The sequence below is a fragment of the Capsicum annuum genome, chromosome 8, assembly GCF_002878395.1.
Source record: "Capsicum annuum cultivar UCD-10X-F1 chromosome 8, UCD10Xv1.1, whole genome shotgun sequence".
Lineage (NCBI taxonomy): Eukaryota > Viridiplantae > Streptophyta > Magnoliopsida > Solanales > Solanaceae > Capsicum > Capsicum annuum.
The window spans coordinates 44,406,376-44,418,919 of record NC_061118.1 but is presented as its reverse complement, the minus strand read 5'-3'; the positions used below and the strand labels follow the sequence as shown (position 1 = coordinate 44,418,919).

General features: G+C 32.1%; 1 protein-coding gene and 1 pseudogene across 1 annotated transcript; both read left to right on the top strand.

Moving 5' to 3' along the window:
• Positions 1-2,887: 2,887 nt before the first annotated feature.
• Positions 2,888-3,826, top strand: LOC107857247. The gene has a single exon (XM_016702176.2). It carries the CDS (start codon positions 3,244-3,246, stop codon positions 3,706-3,708), a length of 465 nt encoding a protein of 154 aa, XP_016557662.1. The 5' UTR covers positions 2,888-3,243; the 3' UTR covers positions 3,709-3,826.
• A 7,099-nt stretch (positions 3,827-10,925) lies between these two features.
• On the top strand, positions 10,926-11,247 carry LOC124886585 (annotated as a pseudogene).
• The last annotated feature ends 1,297 nt before the right edge of the window (positions 11,248-12,544 follow it).

The following is a 12,544-nucleotide window of genomic DNA, read 5'->3' as shown; positions in this document are numbered from 1 at the left end:
TGTTAAGTCACTTTATGGACTAAAACAAGCACCTAAGCAATGGCATGCAAAGTTTGACCAAACCATGTTGGCAAATGGATTCAAGATAAATGAATGTGACATGTGTATATATTAAAGACACACCAAATCACCAAGTCATTGTTTGTTTATATGTGGATGATATGTTGATCATCAGCAGAGATATTTATGACATAAATGCAACTAAATGAATGCTCGAGAGCAAGTTTGATATGAAAGACCTTGGAGTTGCAGATGTGATCTTAGGTATAAGAATCCATCAAAATCTACAAGGATTAGCATTGTCACAGTCTCATTATATCAAAAAAGTACTTGACAAGTTCAAGGATATGAAATTCGGTATTGCCAAGACTCCATTGGATGTGAACTTTGCACTTCGAAAGAATGAAGGTGAAAGTGACTCACAATTGGAGTACGCAAGAGTATTGGGATGTTTAATGTATATAATAAACTATACACGACCAGACATAGCTTGTGCAATTAGTAAATTGAGTCGGTACACGAGTAATCCCAACAAAACTTATTGGATGGCAATGGAAAAAGTTTTGGGGTATCTTAAATACACTCAAAACTATGCTTTGCATTATAATAAATATCCTGCGGCACTTGAAGGATATAGTGATGCAAATTGGATCACCGAATCGAACGAAGTAAAATCCACAAGTGGATATGTATTTACTATCGGTGGAGGAGAAGTTTCTTGGAAATCATCCAAACAGACTTGTATCGCTCGCTCTACAATAGAATCTGAATTTATCATATTAGATAAAGCCGGTAAAGAAGCAGAATGGCTTCGGAATATCTTGGAAGATATTTCGTATTGGCCCAAGCTAGTGGCACTAGTATGTATTCACTATGATAGCCAAGCGACAATAGGTAGGGCAGGGAGCATGATGTACAACGATAAATCTCGTCATATACGACGGAGACATAATACATTAGGGAGCTTCTCTCTAGTGGAATTATCACTATTGACTATGTAAAGTCAAAGGATAATGTGTCGGATCCACTTACAAAAGGCCTATATAGAGAAGGAGTGGAAAGAACATCCAAGGGAATAGGTTTAAGGCCTAGGACGAGTCAGCATGGCGATAACTCTACCTAGCAAACTGGAGATCCTAAGAGCTACGTTCAAGGAGATCAAACAAAGTTGTGTCTGACAGGTTCAACATTGTCAATTACCCAACTCATTCTCATGATGTAGACAATGTATAGTAAACTAGGATGAGACTTAAGGTGAAAGGTCTTTTAATGATTATCTAAATTTGGTAGATTTGACCAAATAGTTTAATCTATAGGATTGAACGTTTAGAAATCACCTATGCGAGGGTGAAGTGGAAGTCACTTCAAAGAGAATGTTAGTAAAGGCCTATTCTCTAAGCTCTCATGAAACCGGGACGTGTTCATCTCTGAAAAGAATAAAACCATGAAAACCATAAACGTTAAAAGGCTGATTGTGTGACATGTATTGTCTAGGTGTACATTAAAGCTAGACGGTTCAAAGATTTCAAATCTACTGATTGACTGAGTGCATCCGATGCATGTTCTCTATGGACAGTTCAAAGGAAAACCCACTTATCCAGATGCAATCAGTATTTGCTTGATGATCACATACTTGTCTGTAAAAATTTTACGAAAAATAGTCATTCCCCATTCATGTGGGGGATTGTTGGGTTCATAGTATATGAAAGAAGTGTGAATGGAAAAATAGAGAATAAAATGGTGGAGGAGAAGGAGACCCTAAAATGGAAAGTGTACTCCCAAATTAGAAAGTTTACTCTTTCTCCCACATTGGTGGAAGAAGAGAACTTGAAAGTGTTTATAATCAAGAACACTTACTCCACATGAAAAGTGAGACAAGAAATAATAGATGTCTCGCGTCATCGTCGTCGTTGCTAACTCGGCTCAGCTTCGGCTTCGAATTTGTACTTGGATTTGGCAAATGATCGATCGATGAGATCTATCTTTTTGGACAAACTTTATTTGAATTCTGAAGAATGCCAAGGAAAAATGCAGTAAAAATTTTTCTACAGTTTCGGACCTCCATTTATATATACATGCAGTAACAGTTGCACTATTTCAAGTGAACTACTGCTTCAGAAATAATACATTGTTCTGAACTGAGGCTACAGAAGGTTGCAATGGTTCAAAATGATGCTTCAGAAGGATGTAATTCTTCAATGAAGTGACACACTGATTCATGAAATGAGATAACTGTTCGGGAAAAGATGCAATCTTTGATGAACAGACATGAACTTACAATACAGGTATAACCTTTGGAGTGAACCATTGCCTCTTTTCAGAAGAGGCATGTTGTGGCTATATAAACTGGTTTCTTCCACAGGTTTAGTACAAAATTTTCAGATTAAAAACTCTCTTCTTGTCTCAAAAATATTCTATGTGATCACTCAAAACGTTTTGTGAGTTTGAAGATATTCCAACTATTTGAGGTACCGCTACTGTTGGTTTGTTAGCCATTTTATCCTGGGAGGAAAATTTCCACAACCTAGGGTACAGTGAGGGGGATTATTTACTTAAGAAAAATCCGTGAATTCGGACGACTTGGTTATTTTCTGTTTCCATCTTAATTTCTGCAAAGTAAAATAAACCTCTTGGAAAGGTCATTTTGATCTTGTGTTGAGAGTATTTGATATACTTCATTGTGTTCTTGTTTATACTTGAACTCAAGTTGAAATTGGTGTTGTAATATACAGATTCTGTGTACCCGAAGTACAAACGAAGTAACAAATGGGACCATGAGTTCTTGAATGCAAAGGATTGTGATGGCCTCAACATTCTGCATTTGGCCGCTGCTGATAAGCAAATTGAGGTATATGGTTTTGCTCCTTTAGCAATAAATTGAGTTCATTTTCTTCTAGTAGTAGCTAAACTACCTACCAATATTTGCAGACTGCCAAGTACTTGCTAAAGACCAATCAAATAGGTGTGAATGAAATGGATGATAATGGGAATACAACATTAGATATTTTAGCACAGAGTTAGAGGGATATGAATGATTTATCCATTGGAGAGTGTCTTAGAGAAGCTGGAGGCTTAAGGGCAAAGGATATTTCAGCATCCATCATTCAAAATATTATAAAAATTCCCAAAGACTGGTGGAAATAACCATTCTCAGTACCTTCATCACCAGCATATTTAGGAGAAAATCAGTCGAAAAAGCCCCCATCAAAAGGCGATTGGCTTTCCAAGAAACGCGAGACAATAATGGTGGTGGCCTCACTAATTGCAACCATGGCATTCCAAGCTGGAGTGAACCCTCCAGGAGGTGTTTGGCAAGAAAATGGAAAATTGAACGCTCAGGGAATACCCTCACATAAAGCAGGGGAAGCAGTAATGGCTTATAATCATGCCAGATCGTATCGATATTTCCTTCATGCCAACACCATTGCCTTTGTCTCTTCTCTCAGCACAATCTTGCTGCTGATAAGTAGATCGCCCTTCAGGCGCAGGCTTTTCATGTGGGGTTTGATGGTTATCATGTGGTTGACAGTTACCTCAGTAGCACTCACTTATGGAATATCAATTTACATCCTCACGCCTAAGAAGGACAGTGAACCACTTGGTCAGATCATTGAAATTGGAATTACAGTATGGTGTGGCTTAATGGCACTACTCCTACTCGGAAACACAATACGTTTGTTGCGGGTATGGTTTATACGTGCAGTTTGAATACATAGTCTATTGGGATTATAAATAAGTTCGTTCTCTTAGTTTCTGTTCAAAATTTATTTATTGAACCACAAGAATGCAACCAGACAATTTTTGCAAATGAGTAGTTCACATAACAATTGAAATCGCAACAGAGATTTATATGCATTAAACCTTCTCCTCATACCAACCAACACGGGGATTTTTTTATAGATATGAGTGAAATAAAGGCGAAGAAGGCAGAATCAAGAAAGATCTGCAAATCTGATTCATTCCAATATTTGATAAGTCCAATATCTAGGCTCTGTAGCATGATCCTATTGAAAATAGAATGTAATGTTTTGGATTTTTGACTTACATCTGTTAAATTCCTTTAGTCTAAGAATATTATAAAGTCAGTGTTGGAAAACATTAGGAACAATAGAATTTTCATTGAGAGGTTACGAAGTAAATATTTGAACTAACCGGAGAGAGTTCAACATCTAGTGTATATACATTAAAAATATTTTTAATCATGTAAAAGTAGTACTCCATAAAGATAGTATAATTTTCGTTGAAGGGGGTTCAGATGACCCCTTGGAATTAAGGTGGCTCCGTCCCTGTTCGAAGCATGCATGTGACATTGTCATTTAGGATACTTCACTCGGTATAGATATATCACCCAAATTTAACAAGCTCTTCTAGTATAAAACTAGGAATCAGAATCTAACTAATATTTTAAATTAGAATTCGCATAATCTAGTGCAAAGTTAAGTTAATATGCATCTGCAGCAGATCTACGTGTTAGCGTGGAGTGCCATGGCACCCACACATCTCGATTAAAATTGGGGCAAAGACAAGAACAGGCTATCGGCCAAAAAACAAAAAAAACACGAAAATAGCCCATGAATTTAAAATCCCATTTTTTAGCCATTTTGCAAGCTGTGAAGCTTTCTTTGACTTTTCATTTTTTTTTTTAATTTTGCTGATTTTGTATTTTTTGTTTTACTTTTGCTGATGCTCTTTTTGATTCTTTTATTATTATTATTATTATTATTATTATTATTATTATTATTATTATTATTATTATTATATAAAGTGTACAAATTGTATTTGTTTTTGGTTGTGTTTTCCGAGTTGGTTTTTTGTTTTTTCTTTCTGCTAGTTGTAGTTTTTTTCCTTTCTCCTTTTTTTGGTTGTGCTCATTTTTTTTCTAGAAAACTGATATTTGTATTTATTGTTTAATTCTATCAACAAAACAATCAAATAAATTTTTTTTGTTTATTTTAAACAATCAAATACAAATTTATAATATTGTAACCAAATAAAATTTTGTAGTTTTTTAAAATACAATTTTTTAAAAATAACATATTTTAATAGCACATAGACATGTTTTAATAAACTATGATAGAATTTTTACACACATCTTGTATATATACATATTCTATACAATGATGATATAATTTCTATATGCATGTTAATATTTCATACAACAACTATACATTTTTATACAGATTCTATAGAACCTTTAGCTATAATTATACATATTTTATACAATAATTATACATTTTTTATACAATGATTATACACAGTGATCCCATTTATATAAAATAATTATATAATTTCTATACAACAATTATACAAATTGATACAATTTCTATAAAATAATTATATAATTTCTACACAATAATTAGGCGAATGGATATTCTACACAATAATTAAACAGTTTCATAAAAATATTATACATATACATATCTATGTAGTAATCATTCAATTTCTATACACATTGTATACAGTTCCTATACAATCTATACAGTTTCCTTGGAAATCTTATACAAATACATACTATATACAATAATTACTCAGTTTTTATACAACATTCATTTCTCCAATTACTAAGAATTAAATTTAAAAAGTGAAGGAAATCAATTGTTCTAACTATCTCCATCATATTAACTACAAACAACATCCCCAAATATAAACCCACAAACGAGATCGGAAGAGGATAGGATGTACTCACAATAAGTAAACACCTGACCATCAAAATATATACTTCTACTAGAATTTCAGTCCAAAAATGTAATTTAGTCTAGAATTTCAGAACAATTATACTGCCACTTTTTCTCAACATACAATTCTGAATTTCAAACTGAGATTGCTACAATACATCATATATAACACGGAATTCAATATAGACAAATCGATTTTCAAGAAACAAATAAAACACTCAATACAATTTTAATCAAAAACATTTGATATAGTGACCAAAAAAGATATTCAAATCACACCGCAAAAACTTCACTATTTTATTTTATTTTTTTAAAACAAACAAAAAATTACAATCTGAAGCAAAGAATTAAAGGGCTTACTGGAGAAGCAATGGAGAGGAGCAACTAGAACAATAGATGTTTTTCCTTTTTTAAAAAAAGAGTAGTGAAAAACGAGAAAATAAATAATACTAGTAAAAAGGGAAAAAAAGAAAGGAGAAGCAGAGCACGAAGAGAGAGAGAGAGAAAGGGAAAGAGCATGAAAACAGCTCAAAATATAACTGGCTATTTCTTGAAATTATATTGACCGACAGGTCATGTTATGTCCAAAGGTCCAATCTTGGGCCATTTGTTTTATAGTGGACCATGCAGTGTCCTTCATCCATTAAAATTCTCTCTCTCTCCCCCCCCCCCTCCCTCTCTCTCTCTCTATATTTATACACACATATATATATACATATATATATATATAAGGTGTTGTTCGCAAATAGGGTTTGCGAAATTTTATTTAACTTAGTCAGTGAAATAGTTTTCATCATACAAATAGTATAATTCATCATCACTATCTATATATGAATAATCATTTATACACCATTATTTTTTAACAAGGTTATCTATGATTTTTTTCAAGAATTTTCTCTTGTAAATCTTTATTTAATTTAATTACCATTAAAATGGTGATTAATATTTTTTTTATCAAGAAAAATAGTATAATAACTCATTGAAATATTAAAAATTTCATGATAGAGTTTATTCCCTATCGGTACTTAGTATCATATAGTATGTATGAAGTATCATATAGTATGTATGAATAAGTATTTAAAAGATATGAAGATAGATTTCTTCTTATGCTAATAGTTTCATGAAGCGCGGAGTTTAATATTTATACCTTTCGACTTCTTCTTTTGCTAGTTGTATTAGTACCGCAGTACTTCTCTTTCTTCGTAATGAAAAATTGTTTAGCCTATGATGACACTTAGTCTGAGCCTATCCTATTGTCTTTTTTCTGATAAGGCGGAAGATCGCAACCTTTGCTTGTGGCTTACATATGAATTGGATAGAAGATATATAAACAAAACTCTTTATTTTATGAAAATATTACATAAGAAAAATCTTTAATCAGATCTTCCTTATACTTACATATAAACTATTTAGATATCTTTCCTTAATGATAGAAGTGTTTTACTCACTCATTTTTGTGACACCTAACATTTTTCTAAGATGGAAAGTTTCAGAGAAAATGTAGTCTGCCTTTGTTGAGTTGCTATCGCTCCTTTTATAGATGTAAGGAGGGGTAGAATTACAATTATCTATTTTTTCGGGTCATTCTTCAGAAGTCTTTTATTTATTTTTTGGTCCCTTATCTGGATAATATTCCTTTTTTCTTTTGTGGCTGCTTTTAAACAAATTGGTCCAATCTTTTTTTTTATTTTATCTCTTTGTGCCGGCGAATATTTTGACGTAAGTGCTTACGTCTTCTGCTCTATTATTGCCTTTCGACTGTTCTTACAGCTATAATTTACATTTCTTCTGACATTGATGTGTTGTCTTCATCTTCTTCTTTGTTATGCTTGTGCTTCAATAATTTGCACGCCATTACCCATATTTCTGGGGTGGCCTGAAATTAATGTGTTTCAAATTCAGTAATTTTCTCCTTTAGAACTACTGACTTTGATTTTCCTCTGGTCATTAAAAACCAATGTCTATCCCTATCAAGGACTTTATAATTATCTTCATAATTTTTTTTAAGGATGTTGTACAAGGCCTTCATCCCTAAAGCTCTCCTTGTTTAAATTCATTGTGATTTCAAATACGGGAGTTTTTTTATCTACACCTATTGCGCTGATATTGAAAGTCTTTAATTTTTCCACTGAGATGTAATTAATCATTGAAAAAAATAATTTTTTGTCTTTAAATTCCATGAATATGCTGTAAAATCTGCAATAGAATCCATGTCTTTCAGCATAGTTTCTTATTGAACTTGTCAATTAGTTTGGTAATTTCATTAATTCAGATAAATCTGAATTGGCATAAACTAGATCCATATATCCGAATTCAAATAGTTTAGCTGTGAAGCTAGGACTTCCACCTGGGAATATTGAAATTCTTGGATACAAACTTTTTGTTCCTAGAATTTCAAAAGTTTTCCCACTTTCACTTGGTAGATTGTAAATCTGTCTGGTGAATGCGATGTATTCTTACTTTTTTGGATGGATTTTTCTGACTTGAAAAGAAGAAAATCTTTTACCTGCAAAAGAGTTAGTCATTTTTTCTGATTTATAAAAAGTTTTTTCAGTTTTTACTGATGTTGTTTCTATAGGGAATTTTCCCTGTGCTCGGCTTTTTTCTGGGGTCGAAGACTCAGCCATTGGCATATTCGAGCTTACCATCGAGATGTTTTTGACACTAGGTTCTAGTGGGACATTCCTGACACTTTGTTAGGGACTTTTGATCCCTTAGGTTTGGTATCCAGATGTTCATAGAGAAGTTGAAATTCTGTGATATTTTTAGCTTGATCAGTGTTAAGCTGATTTAGTTCATATTGTAATTTTTTTGCCTTTTCAGACAAGACTGATAGTTCATCACGAATGTTAAATAACATATTGCTTTTTTCACTTATGGCTTCTTCAATGCTATTCATTCTTTGAAATATTTTGTTGACCAACACCTGGGTTCTATTGTCCATATTGGACATTTCTTGAAAGAAAATCTACAAAAATATTGTCAGATCATTTAATATTTTCTATTTTAAAAGAATAGAATGACAACAATACCTGTCATCTGTGTAGCCTTCTGTATAGTGGTTCGAAAGATAATTTATTAAATATCAAGCCTGATATTTGTGTGTTATCTATTTTTTCCACAAATAGTTTTGGTAATAAAAATGCTGAAAACTTTCGTATTCCTTTTATTACTGCTAGTAATTTTTTTTTCATTTGTGGACTAATTAACTTTTGCTTCGTTAAAAATTTCACTAGTATATCTATAGATTTAATTTAAATATGTTTGTAATAATGCTCCCCAATGATAGTCGGAGAAATCCATTTGTAAGACTAAATTGTCTTCTGGTTCAGGTAATCTAAGCTTTGGAAGCTTAGCACATTCTTCTTTTAGATTTTGAACACAAAGAGTATGTTCATTGGTCTATCCTAGATGATTTGACTTCCTAATTAGTTTTTGCAAAGGATTTATTTTCTTTGCAAAATTCGGGATGAATTCACCTGCATAGTTTAAACAACCAATAAATTTTTGTATCTTTTGTTTCGTTGTTAGTTTATCAGAAAATTCTGTCTGTAACTCAATTCCATTTTTTAAAATAATCATTCCAAGAAATTCTATTTCATTTTTATTTATTTCAGCCTTTTTTTGGCTAAAAATAATTTCATTTTTAACACAAATTTTTAAAAATTCTTTGAGATGTGCTAAATGTTCTTGGTAGTTTTCTGAGCATAACAAAATATCGTCTATGAGGACAATTAAAAAAAAATCAGAGAATATTTTATTCATTTCTCTTTGGAAAATTCAGGGCTCATTTTTTAATTCAAATGGCATTACCAACAATTCATAATGTCCATTAGGAGTGCTAAATGCTATTAGAGGAATTGATTCATCTGATAATTTAATTTGTCAAAAATCACTTATACAGTTAAATTTTGAAAAATAGGTTTTTCCTTTAGCAAGGTGGATAAGATTATTTTTATTTGGAATAAAATATCCATCAAAAACACAATTTTATTTAGCTCTTTATAGTTTATTACCATTCAAACTTGTCCTTTTTTTTGCCCCGCATGATTTCTAACCATGAATGCAGGACTGCTATGTGGACTTCTACTTCCCCTTATTAATTTGAGTTAAGAAGTTCCTGTATCAGAACCTTAAATTCAGTTTTATCTTCTTCATTGTAAAGCATGGGTTTAACTTTTATAATGATACTAGGATCTTTAAGAGTTAAAGCTGCCTTTTCATGATTATTGTCCATTTTTTCAATGAATTTTCTCCATAAGAATGTTGTAAATCTTGTTTTATTTTTTCAAGATTAAGACATTTACATGAATAATTTTTTGGGTTATCCAAAAATCTTCTATTAAAAATTCCCCTTTCTTTGGTCAAAACGTAGGGATTATGTTTTCTTGGGATTTTTATAAAATGATTACATGGATTTTTGAAAGTAACCATGTATATTGTTTGATGATAATCCTGAAACTATTGTATAAAATCATTTCCTAGTAAGAAATCAATTTCTAGTTTATCATAAGCATAAACATGTTTTATCAAAATAATTTTCGATCCTAAAATTATTTCCATATTTTCTTTATAATGTGTAAGCTTTTCCCTATCACCTGTAATACTGACAACAGAAGCATTAACATTGTTAGTTTTCCAATCTTTTGTAAAATTTTTTAGCTAAATTGGCTTCAAAACCATTATCTATCTGACAACATGATGTCAATTTTGTTTCGTAGGTAGTAAATTCTACGAATACTGCTACTCTAAAAGAGATTTCTTTTGGTATTTAAATTTTAGGGATAAAACAAGTTTTTCTCCTAAGGTTATTTTAATTCTTTCTTTTTGGATATTATATTGATCCAAACTGTTGAGAAATCCTCCAAATGGCCAAAAGCCCCTCCAACCTTTACCCCAAATCTCAACTACACATCTATACTTTGCGGGGGTCCTATAACCCCCCTGAACATATTTAAAATGAAATATTTTCCCGCCTAAAAGCTCATACCCAGATTTTGTTTCAAGTAGTGGCCTGCACGCGCTGCCACGTCATGCCACGCTATTTTTTTCTTTTTTAATCTAAAAAATCAATTATTTTACTTTATATATTTTCCTTTTCTCTTTATATATTATTTTCTCCTCAACAAAATTTCTCTCTCTTTCCCATTCCCTATTTTGATCCATTTTCTTCTTCAACTCAATTTCATTTCTATAGATCCTCAAATCGAACAATTCTAAACTCCACAAGAGTATAAACTAAACATTCTAATGGCTTATACGAAGCAAACAAATCGTAAATCAATAGGAGGCAAAGCACCAAGGAAGCAATTAGCACAAAGTCAGTAAGAAAATCAACACTTTAAACAATTAGCAAGCTTCCATTCTAGCGATTGGTTCGTTAAATTGCTCAGAACTTTAAGACGGATCTAAGGTTCCAAAGCTCTGCTGTTGCTACATTACAAGAGTGGCAGAAGCGTATCTTGTGGGGTTATTTAAGGATACAAATTTTTGTATGATTTATGCTAAAAAGGTTACGATTATACCAAAGGATATTCAGCTTGCTAGGAGAATTAGGGGTGAAAGGGATTAAAATATGTTTTGTTTTGTCTTGTAGCTCTTTGAATATATAAATTGATGTTTTTTCTATGGTTTGAATCAGGATTCTGAATATCAAGAGTTGTTTAATGAAATATTTGTCCTTTTATTTTTAAAAAATAGTAGTTTTTCTAATTTGATCTTGGCATTTCATCAAACGTGTGGTAGACAGGAACATGACAGTGAGCTTATGTGGGTATTGTTGCATTTTGAATGTTTGAAATGCATTTGAGATTATGTGGGTATTATTATGATCTGCTCCTCTGTGGAATGTTTGAAATGCATTTGAGCCTATGTGGATATTGTTGTTATCTGCTCTCCTATCGAATTCTAGTTTGAGGTGGTGTAGCAGTGGTGATCTTTCTTCTGTGGTAAACCATCTTTGCACCCTTGATGTAGTGGTTATATTTTTTTTCTTTTATAGCAACCAAGAAACAAGAGCAGGTACTGTTTGACAGTCTCGATAATGCACTGGTATATCAATAATTTGACGTCTAAAGGGAACTAGTTAAAGCCATTTTGTCAAAAAATTATCTAAAAGGACATTTGAGCAATCCTCTCAAATAATCAAGAAATATTCTTGATTTTCTGGCAAGAATTCAAGAATTTTCCAGTGGTGTCACTATTAAGTGAGAGTTTATTTGGATTTGGGTTTGACCCGATTTGAAAAATAGAATTTTTTGAGTGTTCTAAATACCAATTTGACCTCAAGAATTATGAGTTGATTAAAAAAAAAATTTCAATATTCTTTGGGCGCTCACTCTCTTAAAGGGAGTGAGTTTCACTCTCTTTGCTATGTCAATAGTTTAGGGGGGTCATAGGACGCTCGCAAAGTATAGGTGTGTAGTTGGGATTTGGGGTAAAGGTTGGGGGGATTTTGGCCATTTTCTCTATTTATTATAATCATTTTCATGATTGGTAATATAACAAGGAACAATTATTCTAATTAATTCAAACTGAATTGATAGTTTTATCATTTTTGAGCAGTTGTAGTTGTTTTCTTCAAATGTTTTATAAATGTAGGGGGTACCTTCATACGTGGTTAAACCGTCTAGGATACTTTCCTTAACATGATTTGTTGAAGATCCTGATTGAATTAAGACGGTTTGTTTATTCCAGTCGCTTCCATTAAAGGATCTTTCTGAAACTTTAGTAATGTTGTTAGAGTTTTCATTGGTAATTCTTCTAGAATTATCTCTTCTTATGGAATTTTTATCATACTCTATAGAGAGTCTCGGGTTTGAGGTATTTGAGCTTTCCATTTCTAGGACTCCTCCAACCTAAATTTCATA

Coding starts and splice junctions, on each gene's coding strand:
- LOC107857247 (XM_016702176.2), top strand. CDS start 3,244: ATGGTGGTGGCCTCACTAATTGCAACCATGGCATTCCAAGCTGGAGTG.